The sequence below is a fragment of the Colias croceus genome, chromosome 6 (genome assembly GCF_905220415.1).
Source record: "Colias croceus chromosome 6, ilColCroc2.1".
Lineage (NCBI taxonomy): Eukaryota > Metazoa > Arthropoda > Insecta > Lepidoptera > Pieridae > Colias > Colias croceus.
In genome coordinates this window covers 6,042,571-6,069,971 of record NC_059542.1, presented here as the reverse complement: position 1 = coordinate 6,069,971, position 27,401 = coordinate 6,042,571, and the positions used below count along the sequence as shown (strand labels likewise).

Sequence of the window (27,401 nt, the reverse complement as noted above, 5' to 3'; positions counted from 1 at the left end):
GGTCCCAAGAAGGAAATCTAACAGCCGTTTATCAAATCGACCTTTAACTGAGCGACTCACGAATCATTCATTCGTATTTTAAACCGCCCGAAACAAAATGTCATAGTTGACAATGCCATAGTTTCGCACATTAGGGCTATTTGTTCTAGTTGTATAATAACTGTCATGTTTGGTAATTCGACTAAATCGAGATGTTCTGATACAGTATAAAATTTAATAATCATGTAGTAACTTTTACGTTTACTGGTTTATATGTCAAACGATTTGGTCGTTACCATGGTTATAAATGTTTGATGTTATTTGGAGATTGTTTTGTTGTGATTTTTCTTGTGTTATTTTAATTTTATTTTGAGTTAAATAAATACAATAATTTTGAAGAAAAATCGCGGTTCAATTTCACTTGGTAGAAGGTAAACTGGATCTGGTTGAAATTACGAAAAAAAATTCAGAGTCCGAAGGAAAGTGGAGAGATATCTCATACTAGAAGAGCAATTAACAAGAAAAATAAAGACAAAGATAAAAGAAAGCAGTAAATTAATAGTAAATTCTTGTTCGTAATAACCTAGTATCTAGTTGTTATAACCAATTTATTGAATGATGTTGATAGGTACAATCTAAGGGTACAATAAAAATCTAATATATAAAAATCAATGCCACTTTTCGTTGTAATTCCATAACTCGAGAACGGCTGAACCGATTTCGATAATTCTTTTTTTATTATATTCCTTGAAGTACGAGGATGGTTCTTATGTAGAGAAAACGTTAATATGTACCACGGGCGAAGCCGGGGCGGACCGCTAGTGTTTTATAAAAACACAAGTTTTATTTATTTAGGTAACTAACATGAAAAATTACATATTTCTATAACAATGTCACATTTAAATTAAATTAGGATCATCATCATCGTCAGCCCATATACGTTCTCACTGCTGGGACATGGGATTGGTTGTGCTAACTTAAACTTAAACACGGTAAGGGATCAGGTCATTATCCACCACGCTATCTTATGATATGTCGGTTTCCTTACAATGTTTTTCACCACTGAGCCATCACTGCACTGCACTACAATAAGCTGTTGGTCTGTAGGTGAAACTGATTGATTCCTAAAACAGAATTTAAAATTAAGATAAGTAGGTACATTTCATAATCATGAGGAGGCCTGAGCCTTACCTGAGTAGTGGTGAAGTTTACATTTGAAGTACCTATATTGGTATTCAATACTAGATTTGACATGACACACAGGATTATTATGGTTTAATTGAAAATAATACAGTATGTAGGAAGGAACCTTTTATATGCACATAAATATAAATATTACCTCACGAGATAGTTTTACTCACAGATCCGACGGTTATTCGAGTTTATCTTCAATTAATTGCAATACTTCCAAAACCGATTGTTTTGATAAACGAAATCTTGTACTAAAATCAACATCATCATATTCTACGAAACAATGACGACCTCTTTATAAATTCTGGGCCGTCGCGTTCGCACTATATAATCCAAATTATACAAATCATCCAACACATCTTCATTTTCAAAAATAAAATAGTATACAGAGTCCATCTTGACAGCAAGAAAACATCAAATCATTTTTTCTAATCGCTTGTTAAAAATTTAAAGAGCCTCTATGCCAGTAATTAAATATGATGCCGTGTTAAGGAAACTAAACCTCGATTAGGTCATGGTGGGACACTCTCTTACATTGATGTCCCGTTAAAAGAGTTAACAACGTGTTAAACTAACTAACAGAGCTTGGTGAAACTGGGCCTAAATTATGCTATTTTTTTATTTCGTATCGAAAGTTAAATTTATAGTATCGATTGCAGATTCATGATAATGTAAAGCTAAGACTCATTTACGTGTAAAAAATAACGTAAACACGAAGAAAATTTTAAGCGACGGTAAATTTGAGGGTGACCTTTACTAAACGGCCCTTAAGAGTCTTATGCTCAAGTAAACAAGCGTGCACTGTAAGACGCTCGGCTATATTAAAACGATACTTGCTGCAAGATTAAAGAAACTACCTTTTTAACTTATAAAGACAAAAGTTTTTCTTAGTTAAATATAACTGTTACTTTCAAATCTTCTTATGTACATAAAATTTGTTGTTCGGATGATTGGCATGTGTCCAACAAAGCTTACATTTTCTTCGGAGTTAGGCAGTGGATATCTTTATAAAGATAGCTAAAAATATTATGAAGATAAAACATTTTATTCTCAAATAAATTACTCTATAAACTTGGGAAAACTTAACTTTAGATGTAGATATTGCTATCTTTGATTCATTTTATGGAAAATAGCCCCTTTTTAGAACACTTTACACACGTGCTTTCTCATAAAATTCTTCTCTGTCAAAGTCATCAACCGTATGATACATAGTTAATAGTTACTTGAAAGTCATTAAAAATAGTAATCCAAAACTAGAAAATAGAGGGTGATAGAGGTGCCTATCTAAGAAGTGAGGTCTATAACCTATATGTAGGGTATGTTATGTTTAATGCAATTCATCGTTTTCATTTATTCATCAACCGAATATAAAGCACTTTTATTTATATTTACGGGCAACTTACTTTTACGGAGTCACAAAAATAAGTGCCCTACAAAACATTCGTTCGTGTGGTAGCTGAGCGTGTAAGTAATGCAATTTAATGCAAATGTGGTGATGTCGCGATAAGTACACCCAGGAGTGCGGAACAAACCTTTTTCGTGAACCGATAGTTTGAGAATAGCACAAAAGCTTTGTTGTCCATTTTTATCAAGGATCCGGCTTTTCTTTTATACCCGAATCGCTTATTAGTTAGTATAATGACATTTCCTCAAGCCGTATCATAAGATACTACCTTCTCTATTTATTTTGCTTTTAGAAAGGAGATAGAGTTATTTTTAGCGTTTCGTAGGGAAAGAAATTGCTTTAAAATGTTAATGTGAATACCATCGATAGTTATATCGACTTAATCATTCGTACCTAATCAATTTTGTTGTGTAAGCAAATTTGTTAAAAGGAAAGGAGAAAATGTTTTTCGTGCGGTTTCATAAATATGAAAAGCTCTACTAAAAGCACATTTTATATTAAGTCTCTCTAAGAAAATTTATATTTAATTAACATAATATTTTCAACATTTTGCTCAATCTAAATATCAAGTTATTCATTTACATAAATATAATTCTATTTTTCTAAGCTTTACAACGATTATTTCGATACCACGTTAACTTATTATGAAGTAGTTTATTTTAGTTTCTAGTAATTTTGGCAGCCATACCATGAATGATTCATTCCTTACTCACTTTAAAAATTTTCAAATTTCAATCCATGTTCTATTATCGAGGAAGTTCACTATTTCATTAAAACTATCGTTTGAGTATCAATAAAATTAATATCGAACATAACATAGAGCCTATGCTCTATGCCTTAAAATGTTTCTTCTCCTAACTAAGAATTCATTAATAATAATGTTGGAAATTATTTACGGAAATGTTATAGTTTTCGTTAAAATATACAGACCGCAATAAATAACCTTACTAATTAAAATTTTCTGAACATAGCTAATTAAAATGGATTAACGCGGGAGACAGTGAAACATTACTTTAATCGGACAATAACTAATTGCCATAACTTCAAGTGCGGGTAAATTACAGATAAGGAGCTCTCACGCGAAGAGGTGTCGTAGGGTGTGGTGATGGAGTTAGTAATATTGAGAGCGAGATCCCAACTGAATCGTCTCGTGTCGGAGAGGCGTTCGAGTAAGGAGCGCGAATCGCGCGCGGGTGGCGGCGGGGGCGCGCGGGCGTCGGGGCGCGAGCGCAGCATGGCGCCCGTCGCGCCCGCGCCGGTGTCCGCCGCGCCCTGGCTCAACGCGACCCTCGCCTACAACCTCTCCCGTCTTAACTCCACCTTCGACACTGATTACGAACTCCTCAACGGCAGCTCCACTGACGAACATGACAATCATTGGTTCTGCGCGAAGTGGACTAGCGCTCAACAGGATCTCTTCCAGGTACGGACTCGTTATTTTTACACCATATACTCGAAGTAAGCTATAATTGATTAATATTAACGTTACATGTATAAAAAAGCTCGTATTATGAACTAATAGCTTCCGCCCGCGACTCAGTCCGCGTGGAAAAATTAAGATTTTTTTTTTGTACGTATTTTTCCGGGATAAAAAGTATCCTATTTTATGCCCAGGATAAGGTATAATTATACCAAGTTTCATCGAAATCGAACTGTTAGTTTTCACGTGATGCCTGAACATACAGACAGACAGACAAATTTTTTTTTAATCACATATTTGGGTTTCGATCCCGTAATACCCCCTGCTATACCTCGTGTGTTCATAAGTTTTGAGACGAAATAAAAGTTGCATATCTTTTGTAATATTTAACTTATAATTCTAAAATTTATAATACATATTAAGTGAGTAATAACAAACAATAAACTTTCATTATCACTCAAAATGTCCACCCTTATTTTTTATACAGGCCCTCAGACGATTTGGCCACTCATCTATAGCGGCACGAATCTTTTCCAATGGAATTCGCTTTGCCTCTCGGACAAGAGCTCGCTTCAGTGACTCCAAGTTTCGGTGGGACTTTCGGCAGGCCCTGAGCTCTAATTCAGTCCATAAAAAATAATCCAGCGGGTTGAGGTCGGGGCTGGAGGAGGGCCATTCGTTAGCCGCAATGAAGGCCGGCACATTCTCCTTCAACCAAGCTTGGGTGGTTTTTGCCTTATGAGATGGCGCTGAGTCTTGCTGGAAAACCCAATCCTTGTGGTGAAATAAAGTATGAGACAGGGGTTTCACAACAGCTTCTAAAATATCACTTTGATAATTCTTGGCTTTCACCTTGACACCTTGTTGGCAGAAATGCAGCGGAGTGACACCTTCATACGAAACTCCCCACCATACCATCACACAAGCCGGGTGATGAGTACGCAAGACATTCCGTGCTGAAGATGGGACGTCCTTGCTACTTTTGGCATACACTTTATTGTTTTGTCGGTTGAACTTTTCTTCGACAGTAAAGATTTTCTCATCAGTAAAGAGTATCTTCCTCGCATCGTGTCTCCTAAGCAGTATTGGACAACGTTCGCGTCGCAATTTACGAAGGCGGTCGTTTAAAAAGTGAATTTTCCTACGGCTGTACGCCTTTACCTTAAGATCATATTTCAGTATTCTGTTGATTGATACGCGCGAAATATCAGTCTGCAGTGCGAGTTTTTTCTGAGTGCGACATGGATTTCGGCGAAGTCGCTCTCTGATGATTTTGATGTTCGCAGGCGTCCTCACAGAGCGTGGCCGGCCACTTCTTTGAAGAATTAGTCTCCTTGTATCGTTTGATAGTGTAATACACGAAGTTACGGCTCACACCAAAAATTTTCAACTCACGGAAAATCTCCATTGGTTTTTTCCCCGCCTTAAACAGCGAAATCACGGTCGCACGTAATTCTTTAGTTCCCTCCATCACGAGAAAATTGAAAGAAATGAATTTGAAAATCAAAGGAATTAAAAGTAAACATTCCAAATTCAAAATCGGAAAAAGAAATAATTATCAGCCAGTGATATTTTATCTTATTTTTGAACTACAAAGTTCGTCTCAAAACTTATGAACACACGAGGTATTTATATTTTCAATGTACAGAACTGACCCTTCTACAGTTTTATTGTATGTATGTATAGGTAGATAAACGCTACATCTATACAAATATTATAAAGCTGAAGAGTTTGTTTGTTTAAACGCGCTATTCTCAGGAACTACTCTGGTCCGATTCGGTGTTAGATAGCCCATAGATCGAGGAAGGCTATAGACTATATCACGCTAAGACCAACAGGTGCGGAGCCACGCGGGTGAAACCGCGGAGTGCAGCTAGTATAAGATATCATTAAATACGTATATTATATTATGTATTAAATATGCTATGTCCCATACATTAACCACATGTAATTTTAAAGACTAGGAAAGTATTTTAGAAACTATTTTATTTGCATTGACAACCAAAACAATTTTTCTTTTGTCGAAATAGGCGGCAAATTTATGCTTCGCCATCGCATTCCTAGCGCCGAAGAGTTTCAAACAGAGCATATTGGTGCTACGCGCGCTGGCGGCGGCCGGCGCGGTGCTCATGGGCATGTGGGCGGGCGCCGAAGTGTGCGCGCCCGATGTTCTAGCCTGGAGCCTAGCTTTAGTTCTAGTCAACTCCATACACACTGTCTTCTTAATTATAAGGTAAATGAATTGAATTAACTTCAAGGCGAAAACCGGCCTTATTGTTTTACGTTTATCTACCTACTTAAATCGAATTGCATTGCAATATTGCATGTTTCGTTCGTATCGTGCTAGTAGGCCTTATATTTGTAGGCCGACGAGTGAAACATTAATCCTTTTTCTTACAGGTTTTTACCACCGGCCTTATCTCTAGAGCTGACCGATTTGTACCTGAAACTTTTTAAGCCTCTTAAGATAAGTAAAAAACATTTTCAAGAGCTAACTAGAGAAGCACGTATTGTCAGGCTAGAACCAGGAGAAGCCTATGCTGTAGAAGAAGTGACGCCGGCAGATGAACGACTATCAATATTACTGAAGGGAAAGTATGTACTGCTTATAGTTACGTAGATAGATTTAAGTTTAGGATAGAATATATGTATATTCCTTTCGTCGTTATGCTGCTCACGTAACGACCGGCATGTGGATCGCCTTCGCAAATACATATAAATAAGCGGTTAATAATATATCATTATGTGTGTTACAACGGATAAAATGAAAATATTAGTATCTTTAATCTTCATATTAAGCTATTGAGTACGAAATGTTAAGGTTTAGTTTACTGGAATGATTAAAGTTACCTATGTGAAACAACTTAATATAAAACGTACCCATCTTTATAAGCAAAATATGCAATTCAAAAAAATAAAAATACTTATATAGTTAATGTTACATAAATTGATATTCATGTAACTTAAGTTCCATAAAAGTGTATATGGTTGGTACGATCAAAATGTTAAAAAGTAATGTTTGACTTAATACAGTTACGGCATTTATAGCCTTTTCGAGTGGTACTTTAAAAGTATTTCACTGCACGTTAGTTTATGATAGGCATTGCAAGCAATTTTCTTCGCCTACACGAAGGCGGCCGCGGTCAAAATCCATTTTGCTTGCAAGTTTCGCGGTGACTTGAATCTAGATGCCTTTTCTTTAGCTTGCGTAGCTATTTTCTTCGTGGATTGTGTGTGATATATTTCACATCTCATTCCTTTATCTTACGATAGAAACATAATATACTTACCGAGTATTTTTTAAATGTTGGAAGGATGATGTAGGAATTTATTACTATAATGATTAATGATTTATGTATCTACCTACCTAACTTGATTTTTTTGAAGTGAAACTTCTTTATCGGGGTTGGAAAAAAAATTTAGTGTGACATTTTTTCTTATCCCTACCACGCGTGAATCGACGTATTTCTGTAAAGCTGCATATTATAGTAAATTATTTTTTTAAAAATAAGGTCATAAAGAAGTTTCCCTTCTTACGTGTGTACACTAGTACACGCACACATTTTTTTAATTATGGTTTTTTAAAATATTTACAGTCATTATTTTAATCTGTAGCTTGTAAGTTGTATGATATCCAACTCAAATTATTAACCCTCCATTTATTAAATAAACACGTACCCATTCTCATACAATGTGACAAAAGTACCTTTACATAATACGTTCATTATGTTACGAAACAAATGTTCTTAAACGAAAAATGTTAGGGTAATTGAAGGTAGAGGTAACTATACAATAAGGTAAGGTAGAGGTAACATTGAAAAGTAATAAGTGTAGGGTTATTTTTGTAACCAATATATTTTCAAATATTATTTTATCTATACGATTATTTTAATCATCTGACCTTCTGCAGATAAAATCACAAAGTTTCGAAATATACATTTGCAATTAGCCTAATGCACTCTACCTAATTAAACACAATTTAACGGTTAAACTGATGGTTAACTGAATTAATTAACTAATTGAAAAGAGTCAAATTCAAGTTAGCTAAGTATAAAATGACAGCAAGTAAAGGGTTTACTTAAAAGGCACAGTCAATTAACATTCACCAAAGGTCTCACTTTCATGGACTTTAATCGAACTGGACTGGGCGTGGTGCCGATTGCGTGCTTCCAATGTTGAAGTTGTCAAATCAATTGTTGTTTCGCTACGAATCGCGAGCTTATCAAACAGAATAATAAAATAAGAAAAAGCCTTAATCTAAAAACTATACAGTTGAATTGGCTTATCGTAAAACTTTTACCGGGGGATTTTCAACTTTCTAGCGATTCGACGGAAAGTACACGACAGCGTATGATAAGAAAGAAGATAAATGTTTAGAGAGTTGCGTCATAACATGTGGACTGTGGAGCCAAGTAAACCTCGTAGATACTTATTTTCTTTTAGTGGTTCGATTTAAATTTAAATTATTCAAGCTATTAAACGGACTTTTTAGATTGAAACTTCAAAAAAGCTTTTGAGTTAAAGGCATAGGTACATAGTACATACAATTGAAATACGGACTCTACATTAATTAACAGTTTTTTGTTACGATTGAAAATCACTTCAATACAATTTAAATGAATCTCTTTTGTTCAGAATGAAAGTGAGTTGTGACGAAACGCATCTTCACTACATACAGCCCTACCAATTCGTGGATTCACCTGAATGGGAGGCGAATCGGGAACAATCTGATGACGTATTCCAGGTATCTGACAAACGGATATTAAATATTTTCTTGTATACAATTTCCTGTCAACCAATAACCACTTATAATATCGTTAACGGAAATAAACTTCTTTGACAGCCAGCTACATAAGATTACTGTAATATGACTTGAAAAATAAGTTAAAAAATTTAAGGAAAATTTATCCTAAATAGAGCATTAAGAAATATATATGTATAACTAATTGTTTTTCTTTAAGGTGACTGTGATTGCGGAAGAAGTGTGTACATGTGTCTGTTGGCCTCGAATGAGGCTAGAACGAGTGCTTCGGCATCGGCCTTCGTTAAAAGTTGTACTGGACTGTCTTATAGGTAAGTACATAATATGCACCCTGTTTTTCTCTTATTTCACATAAAAGTGTCATTTTACGTAATCTAATATGTACTTTACTAGCTCTCCCGGCGGACGTTGTTCTACCCTTTCGCCCATTTTATGATTTTTCTCTTCATAAGAATCTTCTGTGCCTTAGCAAAACGTTAAAAACATTTGTAGAGCCATTCCCGAGTTTTACGATTTGCATTACATTTGTCGATTCTTTTTTGTTTATATTAATATGTAATAAATAATATAATATTACAATTAAAACACAATTAAAACTACTAGGTATTTTATTCATTTATCATGAGTAACTTCTTTGATTCACTTACAGTGGAGACTTGATGGGCAATGAAAAATGGCACATGGGTTCGCGTTCTATTGATTTTTCAGTTCAACTGAATTGCGATTTGCGTCTCGAATCATTTTCTTTAGCAACTGCATCCCTTAAAGTCAAAGGTCAATTATAATTGCCATGCCGATATGAAATATTTATGAGTATTGCAAATTGCAATAGATTTTTCAATAATAGCGGAATAGGTTCCAGGTTAAGATATTACAAATTATTTTCTTTCATTCAAATTGTATCTACATAGTAACGGAGTATATACATTCGATTCTCCATACAGTTGTTTTCAATTTATGACTACTGGTATTTGATATGTCCAAGAATCAAAAGCTCGTCAGCCTTTTTTTAAATATTTATTGATGCTTTGAGACCAAGTCTAACGAATCCTACCCTTCGTTTGGAATTTGCCTTAATTGGTAGGTAAATAATGTTTCTGCATTATTGAATTCTTATGAATGCGGTTCTAATAATAGTACACATTTAATGACTTTTTAATTAATTCCAGGAAAGGATATAACGCACAAGCTATACTCCGTAAGTGAAGGCCTTGGGTTAGGTACATCAGGAGAAAACGAAGGACCACCAGCACATCTTACGCGGTCAGCTAGCGTTGATGCTGTGCACGAAGGCGCAAGGGGACGACTGAGAAGTTTAGCTTGGCGGACACATACTCCAGCCACAAGAGGTACCTATAGCTTTGAATAATTAAATAAATAACTATGATAACAAGATAAAAATATTATAACGACTGCAATCACAGGTGATGGTACTATTGACCACATTTGCTGGAATTGGGCGGTAGAGCAGGATGATCATATCTTATGTCTTTATTACAGGGAATTCATACTGGCAGCCAGTGGTCGCCCGGCAATTCCTGCGACAGTCCCCGTTCGGGCGGAGCGTGATACCGCCACCGCGGCTGCTGGCGCAGGCGTCGTCCGCGAGCCTGCAGCCGCCGGTGCGCAAGCGCAGCCCGCCGCGGCGCACGGCGTCCTTCCGCCGCAGCCGCGAGGTGAAGTTCGCGGAGGTGCCCACGGCGCCCGAGCCGGCCGTGTGACGCGGGCCGCGGCCCCAGCCCGAGCTGGTGCCGCTCGTCGCGCCCGCCGCCCCCGCGCCCGCGCCCCCCGCACCGCCCGCCCCGCCCTCCCCCTGACCGACGGCCCGACTGCCCACCACAGACTTCTAACGGACCACGGACAACGACTCGTTGTGAAACTCCTTGTTGTTTACTTTTGAACGTATATTATCGTTGACTAAAGAGCTTCCTGTTGATGACGTTTGATAAAAATTAACGTTTTTCGTTTAATCGTGAATTAGTATGAAGTGAAAGTGAAATGAAATTTATGCACTCAAACGATGCCTAGTGTTAAGTGATACGAAGATCACGATGGAAACTGAACCTTAACTGATATGAAGTGAGATAATTGAAATTTAAATAATGTGTGAGAAAGTAGACTTATAGCTAGTATGTAATATTTTTCTCCATTGTTGTATTTATTTAAGTTGCAATTCGCTCAACCGTCGCACAATATTTATACTTTAAGTAGCAATTCAGTGTAACGCAATGTTTTCTATCACAGTGCTATCGATAAAAATATATGTTTTTACAAATACAAAAAAAATACTGTATGAAAATTATTCTACGAATATTTTTTATACATCCATACAAAATTGTCGTAAACTAATTTTTAACTGATGTTAAATTTAGTTCCACATTTAATACAGTATTATATTTTTAACTGTCAACTGGGCTTAGAAACAATGCGGTTTTCATTAAAATTTGTTTCTTCCTTATTTTAAAATATCTGTTTAATAATTTTTTTTTTATAAATAAAACTTTAAACTTGGTCTGTGTTTGCTTGAAAAAGACATTAAATTATATTTCTTTACATTAGTTGAATAATATATAAAGTTTATATTAATAAACGCTTTATATGATAATGATAGGCTATAACCTCAGACTGAAATGTTTTATAAGTATCAAATTAAACATAAAACAGTCATGATATGATTTTATATTAAATATTGAAGAGAGAAATCAGATTTTAGATTGGGCTTTAAAAAATAAATAATATTATTAGTTATTAAAATGCTGTAATGTATGTTTACGTTTATAATTATTATTAATGTATAATTTAGTTTTATGTATAATTAACAATAAATTCGTTAGGTATTATATTCTGTTCTGCCGGTGTTTATAATTTTAAACGTTGTTTAACAATAGCATCAACTTCACCCCATTTTTTTATAGAAAATTTTTGTTTAGCAATAACCTAATAATTTTTACCGCAGACAAAAAAACTTGTGGTATTAATTAGCTGTTATTATAAGTTATAACATACTTATGTGATAAAATATTTTTACTGTTGCAATATTTACCTAGATATACCTATTATTATTTTCATAAACACACGGATCGTGCATTTTGAAATATTTATAGATACGTGTTTTTATGAATTCTAGTGGATAAGATCAAGAAGAAGGTTTGAACCATTCGATCACAATTAACAACACAAAAGAACGTCACAAAAGCACTACTTAAGTCAAACAGTTTAAGATAAAATATAAACCAAATCGCACCTTACTATAGAATTACTATATACGTCACGTTAAAAACTTCCTTTGAATACGATATTCAATCAGAGTGGTTTCAATGACAACCAATGAGATAGTAAAAAGTTTTTGACGAACGGGAATCACTATATTAGCTCTCCTAATTGGATGTCTTTCACATCTGCGTAATGATATTTCACGTCGATGTTTAGTTGATGTTGTCGCTTCGTAACTTGTACGGTGTCACACTAGATGAACAAGTAGATAGTGTTATTTTTGATTCTATATAAGCCTTTTCTATTATCACATCGATGTTCAATACATACCTCGTTGATCGCCTAATCAGGACATAACGAAGATAACGTTAGCTCCCTCAGATGTCGTCTGATCTACACGAATGAATAAGGAACTTTATAACGTGTCCTAATTACTCGATCTCTTTTGAGATACATATCGTTCTACGTCTTGTCGTGTCTCGTTAGTTACTTATGGTAGCTTAAATTTATTATATGAAGAACACATTACCTATTGAGTGTACGTTGGTTGTTTCCGATGTAAAACTCGCGATTCAAGCGTTACTATATTTTACTATAATTTAAATTTTAAAAACCAGAAACCAACCTTTACATCACATTTTCCTTGGGCAAACTACTCGATTGTTATGACTTGTGGCTTAGGTACGATTAAGAATGTATTACTAAAAAAAGTCGATGTTGCTAAATTGTGACATTTTTAACTTAAAATCTTGCTCTTTTAAGGTCTAATAAAATGACTTCGAAAAAGGCTAGTGAAATTTTGATATCTTAAAAAACATCTAGATTTGAAAATAATACATTTAATACGTGACGTTAAATCTTATAAAGTCTTTAAAAAACAAGAACTTTATTGCACACTTAAGATCTTTTTTCAAATGTTACTTTCGAATATGATTCGATTTAAAAAGATTGTAAGCTTCCGTTTTTTTCTCTTCCGTGTATATCTAGAAAAATGACTCAATAAACATATAAATTAACATTTTTAAACTTTCAAGGTACATCTTGAATAATTTGAAATACCTAGTCTTCCACGAATGTCGATTGTAACATTAACAGCATAAAAACTGTTTTAAAATTAGTTATTTTTTCATTAATTTAACCTAATTAATTAAAAAACGGAGTGTTGTGACAAGTTATCTTCTTGCTGTTTTGTGTTTATAAATTATTCATATTCTTAATCACCTCATAAGTAACCTACCTATATTATGTTGTTTTAAACATAACGAATTTAATTTATAAAATAGATATATCTAATTTATATATTATACAGACAGGATTTTTATTCCGTGTTAAAAAATTAATATTGTATCAAGTGTAAATAATATGAAAGTTACTAATTATGTGGGTTGTATATTATTGTAATATTAGTTAGCTTTATTATATACAAATACGGGAGCAACTATATTTTTATCATTTGCTAAATTATACCTTCTTCAAATTAAGCAACTTTTTTTTTAGAAATGATTATTGTGAGTTGTGATCCTTTGTTTGTTATTTACAATTATTATGCATGTATACCTCATTCATCGACAAGTTAATGTACAAATAGGTCAATAAAATGTATAGTATGAATGTCAAATAAACAGTTGAAATTGAGGTTCGTATATAATATATATAGTCAACTACTGTAATAATATGCAATCTAATTGTACATTTTGTATATTCTCCCACGTAGTTAGATATGTGTTATAGACGGTTATCATGTGAAATTTATTATCTGTGTATGTTTTTAGATTTCAAAAGTGAGTAGAAGGTCGTCATGTTCTAGAATCGTTTATTTTATAATTGTACTGAGTTTACGTGTTACAATTGATATTAGATGTTGAATCGAAAGAATACATAAGATAAATTTATTTATTAGGTGTCGATAAGCTTTTCTATACGATTATGTTGCGTTACCTAGATGTGCCAGCCTCGTCTACACTATATATTTATGTATATTCACTGACTGAGTTAAATGCTGTCGTTCAACTTAACTATGGGTGATGTAACTATAGCAGATGTACGGCAGAGCGCCTCTGTGATACACGTTAGCAATTAGTATAGAAGTCGTCGGTTCAAGTAATATTATGGTATTCGCAATTACTAATGTTATTCTGATTATAATGGGTTGCCCCTGCGTCTCGTGCATAACATTATCGTTACAAATTATATATTATTGTATTTATTCACTTTATTAACATGTTTAATATGTATTTAATAAAAACAATTGCTTATTAAATATATTATTTCATGAACCTTCCCGATTTTATAGTCAAAGTAGATTTTTATTTTAATACCTACATCTTCCTTCACCGTTCCGTTTGATCCCTGACCTCAGTGACTGTAAAGAAGTATTTGAATGGAGTGGTTGACGTTTGTATAATTATTGTGTTTAAATTTTAATCAATTCTACAGCGCACTGATAATGAGGAACGATAACAGTCAGTAACCGAGCATTGCTCGCAAGGCGCGTACCCGCGTCTCTACAATCCAATTAGTTATTTGATTATGCTTTGTAGCTAATTAATGAAATGGCATTATTAATAAAAGAGTATTTATTCAACGTGAAATCTTTGAACAGGTGTCATAAAGTGCGTGCTACAAGTGTGAGTGTACCTACATTTTAATATTGACTAAGAATTACCAGCATTTTTGTGAACGTGAACTTAGTAAGACCGATGATTGGCTGATGACATACAAATGAATGAAAATATTTTTATCACTATTCATAGTTTAAAGTGAGAAATTTAGCTATTCTTATAATTTATACTAAAAAAATATGTACTTAATTTTAAATAGATATCGATAATAATCTGAGATGACTTAATAATAACATCACATGTTTACAGTTTACACAATTAATGATGTAAACTTTGATTGCAAGCACATTATTATTCTTATAATTTACTGTAAACAATTCCCTACACATCATCTCTTTGTATTGAAAATAAGTACAAAGTTGATCTTTTAGTTTCTGCTTGCAAAATAAATTCAATGAAAAGAACAGCATGGCAATAATTTATTTTATCTTGTTTGGGAGTTTAATAAATATGTGATAGTAAGTATAAATGAAGATAAATAACATACGTATATAATCTTTGTTTAACAAACATCTAACTACCTACACAGGAATTTAATTTAAACTATCACTAAAACAGCAATTGGAGAAATTATCTTTTTTATTTATTTTAATATCAGTGTAAAGTTTAGTCTAGGATTTAAGTTATAATAAAGATAATAATTCGTATCATATTTGACAGAGAAGTATAAGACAATGGACGCGAACAAACAGTGCACCTATAATAGAAAAAACATCATCTGCATACGTTAACTTCCAAGAAACTAATAAAAGAAATATACACTTAAGCTATGCTCTAGATAAAGCTGTCGCTTTTAAATTGTCCGATATAGGAGAGGGAATACGAGAAGTTGTAATAAAAGAATGGTAAGATTTGCAATGAGACAGTCAGCTACTTTTCATTCGACTTGCTACAGTATTATATACATTGTTGATGTGTTAATGGTCACTTTGTTAATTACAATAAATTTATTGTAGGTTTGTTAAAATCGGCGACAAAGTTCAACAATTTGACAATATATGTGAAGTTCAAAGTGACAAGGCCTCGGTTACGATCACTAGCCGGTATGACGGTGTTGTTAGCCGACTCTATCATGAAGTAGATCAAACAGCATTCGTTGGAGAACCTCTAGTAGATATTGAAGTTGAAAGCAGCGAAGAAGGTACCTATAGCATCTGGATTTTCACTTCACAGTTCACACAAATATAAAAAAGGACTACTACCTACTTTAATTCAACAATTTTTTTTTTTTCGTGTTTTAGATGCTTCAACCACAAAAGAACACGATATATCGACGAAAACAACAGATATCTCAACTTCTCAAAAGACAGAAAACTCGTTGAAAAAGAATAAAGTCCTAACAACACCAGCTGTGAGGAGGATCGCTTCCCAGTTTCAAGTAAGTCGCCCGGAATACTTTTTAAAGTTTTCGAACTTACTTTTCTTCATATTTGCAGATTCATTTTCATAACATTAAGTAATGTAAATTTATTTTATTCCAATGATAACAATAATATTTAATAAGATAATATTTTTAGGTAGACTTAAGTGCAGTTACGGCAACTGGAAGAAATGGGCGTTTATTGAAAGAAGATTTACTTTCATACCTTAATATAAGTTCTGATAAGTCTAATGATGTTCCAGAGACTTTTAAATCAGATTCCTCTTTTAGCACTGAATCAAATAAAAGTATGGAGATATTAGAAGACAAAGTCGTTCCTGTTTCCGGTTTTACTAAAGCAATGGTGAAGTCTATGACAGAAGCAATGGTAAATTTAGTTCCAATCGAAAATGTATACCTTCAATGTTTCTTAAATTAATTTTGGAGATGCTGATTAATTTCAATTTATTTCTAGAAAATCCCTCATTTTGGGTTTAGCGACGAGTATAATGTCACAAAACTGGTAGAAGTACGAGAAATACTCAAACAGGTAGCAAATAAAAGAGGTGTCAAGCTAACGTACATGCCCATCATTGTTAAAGCTGCATCGTTGAGTTTGCTAAACTTCCCTGCTCTTAACAGCAGCCTTGACAACGCATGTGAGAACATCATATATAAAGCTAGTCATAACATAGGCGTAGCTATGGATACGCCGAACGGATTAGTGGTGCCTGTTATAAAGGTAAGAGAATTAAAATGATTCAGATTATGTAAACTACGCCACACATTATTTAACATAGATAAAACAAAAATGTAAGTTAAACAAAGTTTGCACCATATCTACAAATGTCATGTAGGTACGGTCTGGGAGCAAAATATAGAGACATTTTGATTGATGGGAATGGAACTTACATAAAGCTTACATACATCTCACTTATTTTGTTGGTGAATTTGAACTCAATACAAATAAATTATTTTTTACAGAATGTTCAAAATAAAAAAATAGTGGATATTGCTAAGGAGTTGAATATGCTACAAGAAAAAGGTGCTAAAGGTCAACTGGGTCTCAGTGATATTTCCGGTGGAACGTTTACAATATCTAACATAGGAATTGTAAGTAACCACCTCAGTGCTATTTTATATTTTAGTACTCTTTTAACTGTTATAATGAATGACACCAATGAGATCTGTATAATTTCAGGTAGGAGGAACTTACACCAAACCAATAATTTTACCGCCTCAGGTATCGATTGGTGCTTTGGGAAAAATACAGGTAATGGCATATTCATATATTTACAGTAAATCTTAAATTTGATTAGTCTTAAATCTTGCCAGTAATTTTTATCTTAAGATCTATTTCGAATAGAAGACCCTTTGTAATTTTTTATCACGTTTTAGAATCTTTTGTTTTGACATACACTCGCAGGATAGTACGAAAATTCTAAGCCAATGTTATTTCAATATCGAAATCATACCATCCAACCAGTGACCTTCCATTATCTTTTATCTTCCATCAATTACCGTGCAGATAAAAACTAAACCTTTAATTTTTCAGGTTTTACCAAGGTTTGAATCGGATGGAAAAGTTATACCAGCTCATATCCTCACAGTTAGTTGGTCAGCTGACCATAGGGTCATTGACGGCGTGACGATGGCTCGATTCTCAAATCAACTAAAAGACTATCTAGAAAATCCTTATAGTCTATTATTAGATCTGTAATAATTACCAAATAATTATATTTTTTATTCTATACGAATATATATTTTTATACATAAGTATATACAAATAAAGTACACATTTATAATATTGTGACCGATTGGTTTTATTTATATTAATGTATAGTAAAATGATTAAGAAATACATTAAAAATGTAATTATTACATAATATTTGTATCTTATAAAAAATGAATGACTTGTTCTGTATTACTTGCGTAGAACTTCGAACCGAGTAACTTTAAAATACGCAATGGTCCATTCAGGGATGCAATTCGGCGTATATTCTCGATGAAAACGTGCAAATATTTCAGTAAATATCAACGCTTCTATGTTGTTTATCGGAGCCCATTTGAGCGCTAAGAAGGCCATATCAACATCACAAAACTTTTTATCTGTGAAGTAAAATATATTTACATGCCGACTGTTATCTGTTATGTTTGACTTTACTACAATGATATTATTAAATATTTTGATTGTTTAAATATGATGTAACTGAAGTTCAGTAATGTTTCAAAAGTTATGTTTCAGTTACTGAACATCAGAGTAATAAGCCTACCGCTTTTTTATTTAATATTCTTTGTATATTAAAATCAGGCATTAACTGTATGAAAGTTACATCAAATCTACGCGACTACGCAGCCTCATAATAATATTAAAAGGTGATTTTTACACTATAGAGATACTATATCATTGGATACTGAAAATGTTATTTACATAAAATTGACTTATATAACGAGAATTTTATTGAAGAAAATATACCAGCAATCCTAATGAAATAAACTTTCCGTGGTGAAGAGATTTGTATGTCCTCATGTTTCAGAGCCAGCAGAGCTCTCTGTTTTTCGCCCCAATTACGTTCAAGCTCACGCAACAAACTTACACGGGCCGGTTTCGTCAGCAAGCCGTTCAGTTCTTCGAGCTGACCCTCGCTTATAATGTGGGTCACACGAGATATTGCCTGAAGTTTTGTTAAAGGAGAAATAAATTGTTAAGTTACGTGACGATTTTAAAGCGCTGATAATATAATCCTATGAAAAATATCTGCGCAAAAAACAATTAAAAATCTAAGTAACTAATGGTACTTATCACTGAAAATAATATAATACTCAACTATACTAGGTACTTATTACTATATCTCTACTCTATATAGGTACTAGGTACATATTACTATATCTCTTATTATATTTATATATACCTGTGTGGTTCCGAATCTAAATTCTTTTTCACGAAAAGTAGGATCCCAGACACGCCTTAATACAGTGAAATCTATTTTTGTCATGAGCCAATTAAATGGATTTTGCAATAATATTAATTTTGGAATTCGTTTCTTCTTTTTGCCTGGATTATTTCTTCTTTTAAACATTGAGAAATTATTGCAGTGTATATCAATGGGATACTTCGGGATTTGCAATAATTTCTGATCATGATAAAGGTTTTGTTTTGGTACCAATTGTCTGAACTTGATTAATTCTTTGGGAGATGCAGATAAACAGCGAGTAAAGTCATAATTGTATCGCGAAGCAGAGAGTACTTTCGCCGTACAGCAAGTAAATTTATTTAATTTAGAATTTTGTAAAGCGAATCGCGTTGCAATTGATAAGCTTCTTACTAACGAAACCGTAGTCCCAGCCATCTAAAAGATACATTAATAAAATGACTAGCTACTTGTAGGTATATTTCAATAATAGTATTTATTTACTAAGTACTTTTTATATACTAACCATTACATCTAATTGCAACGTTTTCGCAAGGAAATTTTGTTGTATTTTATGCTATTGGTACTTGCATAATTTTACATTTTTTTGTTCTTACGTAGTTACTATTATTTAAAATTTCATGTTTTATTACACTTCCCAATGTGTCATCCATGACTGTCATTAGGTCATTTCATAGTTTTGAGTTTTTGCAAAGGAGAATTTATTCGTATGGTAAGTTTATACTTACGTCGTAAAAGAACTGTAAAAAGCTCAATAAAAGTTAAACACTATTTTATTATAATGGTTGTTTGAAATAAATTAAGAAGTTACTTAACTACTTAAAAAATAGAATAATTTCAGTGAATTATTGAATTCAACTCATTTGTCCAGGCAACTAATTTTATACATACTATGAGGATATGAGGAATTTAAAGTGATTTTAAACGACAGAGCCAAATAGTTTCATGGCAGAATGTTGGTGTCTCCAGTCTCCGCAGCGCAGGAAATATTATAGTGCACAAGATGTGCACAAGTATGAGCACAATCACAAGTGCACTTTCTATCCTTATTAGGTATCTCATTATAATTCCTTCCAAAAATCCTATGGGACGTAATACCGACGCGACGCGATTAATGCAGAACATCTTCCATGAAACCACTAAACCATTATAAAGATTAAGCAATATTACTATACAATATATTATACTGTTACTAACATAAAATTTAATAAAATGACGAGGCAAATAACAATGAGGGTACTTATGACATGCAACATTATATACTAGCCGCTAGTCCAACGATTGATGAACTATACTCGTAATTATTCATATTATGCAGATACGTTAGCACTATAGCAGGTATATTTATTTTATGGCCGTATTTAACTATAGGAACTACATAGTTAATATGTACTTGAAACACGGAGATCGGAGGTACACGAATTATATATAAAATAATCATAATTTTTTTTAAATCCTATTTGAAAATTATGATACAGTTATAATTAAGTGTGATGTTATGGCAATAATTTATTCAATGTTTAGTAAATAATTTCCATCGTCAGCAGCAGCAGTGAGTAAATTTAATGCAGTTAACCGTCTAAATCTTAAAGGGCTGATAGACGTACGAACTTTAAAGTCGCGGTTTTAAAGTTCGCGTACTTACTCGGCTCGCGGCGGTGACAGACGTGCGAGCCAAGGCGGGCTTCGAGTAAAATTTCAAACATGTTGGATCGTCAACGAACTTACTCGACGGTTTTTAAGTACGCGTACTTGGGGTGACACACGAGCGAAAAAGGTCGTCGAGCCACAAGTTCGCGTACTTACTCGTACGTCTGTCACCCCTTTTAGAATAGATTTAACTTGTTCCAAAGCGTCACCATATTTGTGACGATTATATCCCGTCATCATTATATTACTGACTTACTATATCCTCTTATAGTTCTTTATAATCTGAAATACTTCTTAATATTAATACGGTATTACATTACCACTGTTCTGTGGTATTACCTAATACCAACGACGTCATAACCTAATATGTACTAATGACTAAGCGGTTTTTATTCAAAACACAAATAATTTTATACGGAAAATCGTGAGAGAACACTACAATCAGTATTTAGTCCCCATCAACCATGTTCTAACAAATATAGGATTCAGTGGATTTTTATTTTATACATAAGACGATAAGATTATAAATCGATTTTATCTGTATCAAGATAAGTAAATTGCATTGTTATCATCTACTATAAATTTCATCGTCGGCTTTATTTTGTTTATATTTATTGCAAGAAACCGGTAAGTAGTTTTTATTATATATCTCCACACATGTTTGTGTTTAATTCACGTCATCTTGGTAACCGGTTTCTAATTTATTGCTCTTATATTAACACTAGCTGCTCCGCGCGGTTTCACCCCCGTGGCTCCTGTCCTGTTGATCGTAGCAAGACAATATATAGCTTATGCCTTTCTCGATAAATGAGCTATCGAACACCGAAAGAATTTTTCAAATCGGACCAGTAGTAAGAGTACTGAAAAATAGTACTCACTTCGGAGCGCTGTAAAACCTTAGCTATTTACTTAATGAAAAAATGTTGTATGTAAAAGTTGTTCCTCGAAAAACAATCTAAGTACAAAAATGGTCTGATATGATTTCTTCGTAAAATGATAAAAAAAAGTTTTACTGAAAAATATAAATATCTCTAATTTCTGAACATTTTCGTTTATAACTTTTTTATTTGTAGTTCTATGTCACTGGACCAAAGTTGTAGAGAATTTGATTTGCAACAAATAATGTTAACAATTTTTTTTATCAGTTAAATAGTTTAAGAGATATATCATAAAAACCATATCAACCGCTATTTTCAACATGGCGGCCGCTGAAACGTTTTTTTATTCTTTGGAAAAAATCGAATTCTTAATATCATAGAATTTAATCCTATCTTATTACTAACAGAGGGATGTGGGCACTACTAGGTGTGGTAGCCTTAGCTACATCTGCCAGTGCATGCTGGTCAAGCATCACAACCGTTAGCGGGACCCACGCGCCTGAAACCGTTTGCTCTGGCAGCATTATATTCGCTGATGACTTCCAAGAGTTTGATCTTGAGAAATGGCAACATGAGAACACGTTGGCTGGAGGCGGTGTAAGTGCATCTTATATCCTATATTTGTTATTATAAGCGGGATGTTGGCACTATTAGATGTGTAGACTTTGATAAATTAGCCACAGTACGTTGGTCGAGCATCACAACCTATCAGCGACATCCGCGCTCCGGAAATCGTTTAGTCATAGCACTTAGCATTATATTCGCTGATGACTTCCAAGACTTCGATTTTAAGAAACGGCAACATGTCTCTTTATCTGGCTTTATATAAGCGCGATATGGGCGTTCTTTTTTTCTTTCATAAAAGTTTCTATAAAATAATAAAATTTATTCTTCTCTCTATGTGATCAAAACTTATACTAGCTTTCCACCCGCGGCATCGCCCGCGCAGTCAAAGAAAATCCCGCATAGTTCCGGTTCCCGTGGGATTTCCGGGATAAAACCTATTTCCTTTCTCGGGTATCAAAATATCTCTATACCAAATTTCATGCAAATTGGTTCAGTAGTTAAGGGGCCATCCATAAAGTACGTCACACTAATTTCATGAATTTTTGAGCCCCCCCCGTCCTTGTCACAGGTGGTCACATTTCTGAGACCCCCCCCCCTCCCTAGTGTGACGTCACATGTTTTGCAATTTAACATCGAAAAATTATTAAATTAAAACAGCAGTTCCGAAATTAGTCTTATTTCTATTTAAATTAAGTACTTTTTTAGGATATCAAATATTTGAAACAATAACAAAAAATAAACTAATGAATAAATATAAATTGTCAACCAAACAACTTGCCCTTAAGATAGAGTTGGACATATTTTTTAGTTTAATTTATATTTCCAATTACGCGATTAGTATTTTGAAATGTGATGTCACGAAACATAGGACCCCTCCCTCCCCTTGTCACACCATGTCACACTTTGTCGACCCCCTCCCCCCCCTTTACGTGTGACGTACTTTATGGATGGCCCCTAAGGCGTGATTGAGTAACAGACAGACCTTTCTTTATATGTTCTGTGAGTCAGACAGACAGAGTTACTGTCGCATTTATAATATTAAAATAAGTATAAGTAGGTATGGATATAATATTTCTTCTAGAATTGGGAGTTCCAGTACTACAGCAATAACAGGACTAACTCATATACACGCGATGGAATACTCTACATCAAGCCTTCATTAACGTCAGATCAGTTTGGTGAACATTTCCTCACAAGTGGTCTCCTTAACGTCGAAGGAGGCGCACCTGCTGATAGGTAAAAATTTACATAATAAGACTTCATGAATACATTAATAAAAAATTATACCTAAGTAAATTGGGATTATCTTTTATAAAATATCGAAATATATCTATTATGGTAATCAAAAGATCAAGCAATCACTGCTCAATATAATTATTTGTTATTGATACTGTGCCATTATTACTATTATTGTGCTTATCTGTGTAGCACAATCTGGACAATTTTAATATTATTGTCGCGTCGCTTGATGTTAAAAATTGCACGCCATCTAATCTAATCATTGACAACAATTAGGTAGGTAGTTAGCAAATTATAAATTCATCAGTCATGATAAGAATACAGCATACATACAGCAGAATCCCTCTTTTTTATTAATGGGGAGGAAATATTATAAAGATACTCGACTTTTGGGGGAAAAGACGAGCATTTGGGAGCAATCCATCTCCTGTGTTCATTCATAGATCGCTTAATTTCTAATTCGATCTAAAATATTTTCAGATGTACCAATCCACAATGGTACGGTTGCGAACGTCAAGGGACACCAACCAATATTTTAAACCCAATCAAAAGTGCTCGGTTACGTACAGTAAATTCATTCAGTTTTCGGTATGGCCGAGTCGAAGTTAGAGCTAAGATGCCCGCTGGTGATTGGTTATGGCCAGGTTTGGTAGCTTTTTATATTCTATTAAACTGTATCTTATTTTATATGAAGAAGACAATTATTTGTAACCGACGTTCCCAAAAAAAGGAAACTTATAAGGTATAATTCTATTGTTCGCTTTATAGCAATCTGGCTGATGCCAGCATATAATGCATACGGTTCATGGCCGTCATCAGGAGAGATCGATTTGGTAGAATCCCGCGGTAATCGTAACATGTTTTCGAATGGGGTTCACATCGGAACACAGGAGGCTGGCTCTACTCTCCACTATGGACCATATCCAGAATTAAATGGATGGGAACGTGCTCATTGGCTTAGAAGGAACAGCAATGGTTACGACGGAGCCTTCCATCGGTATCAACTAGAATGGACTCCAGGTAGAGACTTTTTCTACGCTTTAATATTGAGAGTATTAATTTTTGTAACTGCGGAAGTTTGTTGGAAGCATAAAACTCAAAATCAGTAAACCAAGTAACTATATGGATAAGAAATTCACAGATATATATTCAGTATTTTTTGGGACAGCGCCGTGAGGCCAGTGTGGAGCTGTGTAATAAAAGTAAATTAAAGTTTTAATAATCCTAAGTGTAACATTTCAGAGTACATAAGATTTAGCATCGATGATGTAGAACTGGGTAGAGCGACACCCGGGAACGGAGGTTTCTGGGAATATGGTGGCTTTAATAGGAACCAAAACATTCTCAATCCTTGGAGATATGGCAGCAAAATGGCACCTTTCGATCAAAAAGTACGTTAGTCTTTAATACAATATATATTTTTTAAATACAATTTAATAACAAAAACTGAAAAGGATAAACTGTAGTCATATGTGAAAAGTGAACAGTAACTGTTATCTTTACCTATCCTCCCTTTAAGAGATACTAAGCAAGTGATAATGGCCAGTTATGAAAATAGTAGGTACTAGGAAATAGGATAGCATTGCTACCGATAGATCCTGCCAGGAAAACTAATTTGAAGTAGATCTGACAAAACCTATCATAATATTAAATCTCAGAAAAAAATATTTTTTTCAGTTCTATATAATCATAAACCTAGCAGTCGGTGGCACTAATGGTTTCTTCCCTGATGGTGTTGTAAATCCAAGCCCTAAACCATGGTGGAATGGATCGCCAACGGTATGTATTGTCCGACCCACAATCTATTTTAACTTCTAGGTAATAAACTCCTCATTTGATTTTCAAATTAAAATGAAATAATTTTGCCGGTAACTATTCTACGTCTTCATAGTGATACAAGTCATTTAATAACGCAATTGAAACTCACCACTACGCTGTGCGCACTTAACTTTATAATTGCCGCAATAGCTATGACTGCTATGAGATACTCCGCTTTATATAAATTTTAACAGAATAAACCAAGTTTCCGCTATGCTAAATAAGTATGTACACACATTACAGATTATTGTCATATTATATTACAGGCGCCAAGAGACTTTTGGAACGCAAGAAACAATTGGCTTCCAACATGGAACCCTAATGTTAATAATGGTGAAGATGCTGCTCTACAGGTCGACTATGTACGTGTCTGGGCGTTGTAAAATAAATATCTTGTAATATTAAAATATACAGGGTGTAATCGTTAAGTGTGCACAGGCGATTATTCCGTAACTATTACAGATATCAAAAAACTTTAAACTGATATCGAAAGTATTTAACCTAATGAGTAAGATGGCCCTAATAAATTTTTAAAAATAAAACGAGAAATATCTAAAAAATTAACTTGAAACCCTCCCATACATTTAGTATGAGATACGAATATCCCATGTACATGGGTTGATCCAAAAGTAATGATAATCAATATTAAACAAGGTCATTACAGTTATAATAATTATGTAGTTCTCTAGATAGTCTTCTAACTAGAAAATATACTTCAATATTTTTTTTCCTAAACCTAAAAAAAAAACTTTGACTTCATCCACAAAAACCCCTCCACGCGGCCATCACTTCGCTGTCGTCTTAAAATAATTTATTGCTAAGAAAGTGTTTCTTGTGCCGAGGAAAGAGATAAAAGTAAATAGGAGCTAAATCTAAAAAACAGGGTAGGTGTTCAAGCATTTGGAATGCCGATTTTTGAATGGCAGCCATCGCAACTAACGCTTTGTGATCTGGTGCGTTGTCTTGGTGAAACAGCGTTCAGGTCCGCAGTTTGCCATGTCTCTTTTCCTTACTAACCTACCGCAATCTTTTAATTTGGTCTGTTTAGTAAGAGCCCAATAAAGTGGCTACCTTTTTAAAATATTCCACCATAATTATTCCTTCAGCGTCCCAAAAAACTACCGCTTTAATCTAACCTATTGATTTTCACTTTGAATTTCTTCATCGTCACTTTGGTAGCTCGCATCCAGGACATTGATTGTTTTTTGGTTTCAGCATAAACATGGTGAACTCGGGTAACGTCCATGATCACTAAACGTGACAAAAAATTATCCTGATATCATTAAAAATTTAGAAATTTACCCACTACATGTCGAATCGTTGTTTCTTCTTTTCGTCAGGAAACATTCTGGCACGCACGGTTCACATTCAAATTAATGTAAATAATTGGAAACGTGGCCTGTTGATATGATTTTTTTGTGATTACTTAGAGAATACATGAGCAAGCAAAAAACATTTATTTTATATTTTTATGTGCACAGGAAATACCCAATTATCATTACTTTTGGAGCAACTAGTAACTACATTTAATATGAAAGATTTTAGCTTTTTCTTTCTTTTTTTGGTTTTCTGCTTTAATTACTTCGCAAATTTGAAGGGAAGTTCATTTAGAAACTGTAAATAGAGCTCCTCATTGTATTGCACAATGAGGACATCACTTCGAAAATCTGCTATGAATACAAAATGTATGGGAAATAAAATGTATGGGAGTGTTTAATGTAACATTTTTGGATATTTCTCGTTTTATTTTTAAAAATTTATTATGGCCATTTTACTCATTAGGTTAAGTACTTTCGATATCAGTTTAAAGTTTTTTTGTATCTGCAATAGTTACGGAATAATCGCTTGTGCACACTTAACGATTACACCCTGTATACACATATATAAAACGCATTATTATTTCAATCCTTTTTAGAGATCCAGTTTGTTGGACGGATTTCAATTTTTTCCAGTTTCTATTTGTAAGAAACCCTGTGTCGCGAGTTTGACTCGCAGTGGCCGATTTTTATAATTAGGTTGGTCGACCAAGTCGATACATCCGTCATAGGATTTTTTTCCATCAATGCATGTTTTATATTTAAAACTAGCTTTCCGCCTGCGGCTTCGCCCGCGTTTTCAAAGAAAAACCCGCATAGTCCCCGTTCCCGTGGGATTTCCGGGATAAAACCTAGCCTATGTTACTCGTGGATAATGTAGCTTTCGAATGGTGAAAGAATTTTTTAAAATTGGTCCAGTAGTTTATGAGCCTATTCATTACAATCAAACAAACAAACAAAAAAAGTTTTCCTCTTTATAATATAAGTGTAGATAAGCAATTCAAATAATACCATGCCTTTCAGAAAAATTAACTTTCCATTCCGTTTCG

The 27,401-nt window shown here is 33.9% G+C and overlaps 4 protein-coding genes across 4 annotated transcripts; 3 read left to right on the top strand and 1 right to left on the bottom strand.

Moving 5' to 3' along the window:
- Nucleotides 1–3,680: 3,680 nt before the first annotated feature.
- LOC123692865 (blood vessel epicardial substance-like) lies at nucleotides 3,681–13,240 on the top strand. Its single transcript, XM_045637664.1, has 7 exons — nucleotides 3,681–3,998; nucleotides 6,026–6,228; nucleotides 6,396–6,590; nucleotides 8,631–8,739; nucleotides 8,957–9,068; nucleotides 9,927–10,106; nucleotides 10,258–13,240. Exons 1-7 carry the CDS (start codon nucleotides 3,681–3,683, stop codon nucleotides 10,476–10,478), a joined length of 1,338 nt encoding a protein of 445 aa, XP_045493620.1. The 3' UTR covers nucleotides 10,479–13,240.
- A 1,186-nt stretch (nucleotides 13,241–14,426) lies between these two features.
- Nucleotides 14,427–17,764, top strand: LOC123692859 (lipoamide acyltransferase component of branched-chain alpha-keto acid dehydrogenase complex, mitochondrial). The gene is made up of 9 exons (XM_045637658.1): nucleotides 14,427–14,597; nucleotides 15,252–15,436; nucleotides 15,548–15,732; nucleotides 15,833–15,969; nucleotides 16,109–16,339; nucleotides 16,427–16,693; nucleotides 16,936–17,064; nucleotides 17,153–17,224; nucleotides 17,507–17,764. Exons 1-9 carry the CDS (start codon nucleotides 14,523–14,525, stop codon nucleotides 17,669–17,671), a joined length of 1,446 nt encoding a protein of 481 aa, XP_045493614.1. The 5' UTR covers nucleotides 14,427–14,522; the 3' UTR covers nucleotides 17,672–17,764.
- Nucleotides 17,765–17,777: 13 nt separating this feature from the next.
- Nucleotides 17,778–19,467, bottom strand: LOC123692862 (m-AAA protease-interacting protein 1, mitochondrial). Its single transcript, XM_045637662.1, has 4 exons — nucleotides 19,390–19,467; nucleotides 18,864–19,301; nucleotides 18,428–18,626; nucleotides 17,778–18,060 (listed from the first exon to the last, which is right to left on the bottom strand). Exons 1-4 carry the CDS (start codon nucleotides 19,390–19,392, stop codon nucleotides 17,876–17,878), a joined length of 825 nt encoding a protein of 274 aa, XP_045493618.1. The 5' UTR covers nucleotides 19,393–19,467; the 3' UTR covers nucleotides 17,778–17,875.
- A 954-nt stretch (nucleotides 19,468–20,421) lies between these two features.
- Nucleotides 20,422–25,438, top strand: LOC123692861 (beta-1,3-glucan-binding protein-like). Its single transcript, XM_045637661.1, has 8 exons — nucleotides 20,422–20,436; nucleotides 21,820–22,009; nucleotides 23,061–23,215; nucleotides 23,699–23,862; nucleotides 23,987–24,238; nucleotides 24,461–24,609; nucleotides 24,896–24,997; nucleotides 25,303–25,438. The coding sequence occupies exons 2-8, from the start codon at nucleotides 21,824–21,826 to the stop codon at nucleotides 25,417–25,419; spliced, it is 1,125 nt and encodes a 374-aa protein (XP_045493617.1). The 5' UTR covers nucleotides 20,422–20,436; nucleotides 21,820–21,823; the 3' UTR covers nucleotides 25,420–25,438.
- The last annotated feature ends 1,963 nt before the right edge of the window (nucleotides 25,439–27,401 follow it).

Excerpts from the sequence above, each read along its gene's own strand:
- LOC123692865 (XM_045637664.1), top strand. The coding sequence starts at position 3,681 with ATGGAGTTAGTAATATTGAGAGCGAGATCCCAACTGAATCGTCTCGTG. Across the intron at positions 6,591-8,630 it reads TCAATATTACTGAAGGGAAA|AATGAAAGTGAGTTGTGACG; the intron begins GTATGTACTGCT and ends TCTTTTGTTCAG. Across the intron at positions 10,107-10,257 it reads ACATACTCCAGCCACAAGAG|GGAATTCATACTGGCAGCCA; the intron begins GTACCTATAGCT and ends TCTTTATTACAG.
- LOC123692859 (XM_045637658.1), top strand. The coding sequence starts at position 14,523 with ATGGCATTATTAATAAAAGAGTATTTATTCAACGTGAAATCTTTGAAC. Across the intron at positions 16,694-16,935 it reads TAGTGGTGCCTGTTATAAAG|AATGTTCAAAATAAAAAAAT; the intron begins GTAAGAGAATTA and ends TATTTTTTACAG. Across the intron at positions 17,065-17,152 it reads CAATATCTAACATAGGAATT|GTAGGAGGAACTTACACCAA; the intron begins GTAAGTAACCAC and ends GTATAATTTCAG.
- LOC123692862 (XM_045637662.1), bottom strand. Across the intron at positions 18,627-18,863 it reads TTAGATTCGGAACCACACAG|GCAATATCTCGTGTGACCCA; the intron begins GTATATATAAAT and ends ACAAAACTTCAG. Across the intron at positions 18,061-18,427 it reads TTATTTCATTAGGATTGCTG|ATAAAAAGTTTTGTGATGTT; the intron begins GTATATTTTCTT and ends TTTACTTCACAG.
- LOC123692861 (XM_045637661.1), top strand. The coding sequence starts at position 21,824 with ATGTGGGCACTACTAGGTGTGGTAGCCTTAGCTACATCTGCCAGTGCA. Across the intron at positions 23,216-23,698 it reads GGAGGCGCACCTGCTGATAG|ATGTACCAATCCACAATGGT; the intron begins GTAAAAATTTAC and ends AAATATTTTCAG. Across the intron at positions 24,239-24,460 it reads TCAACTAGAATGGACTCCAG|AGTACATAAGATTTAGCATC; the intron begins GTAGAGACTTTT and ends GTAACATTTCAG.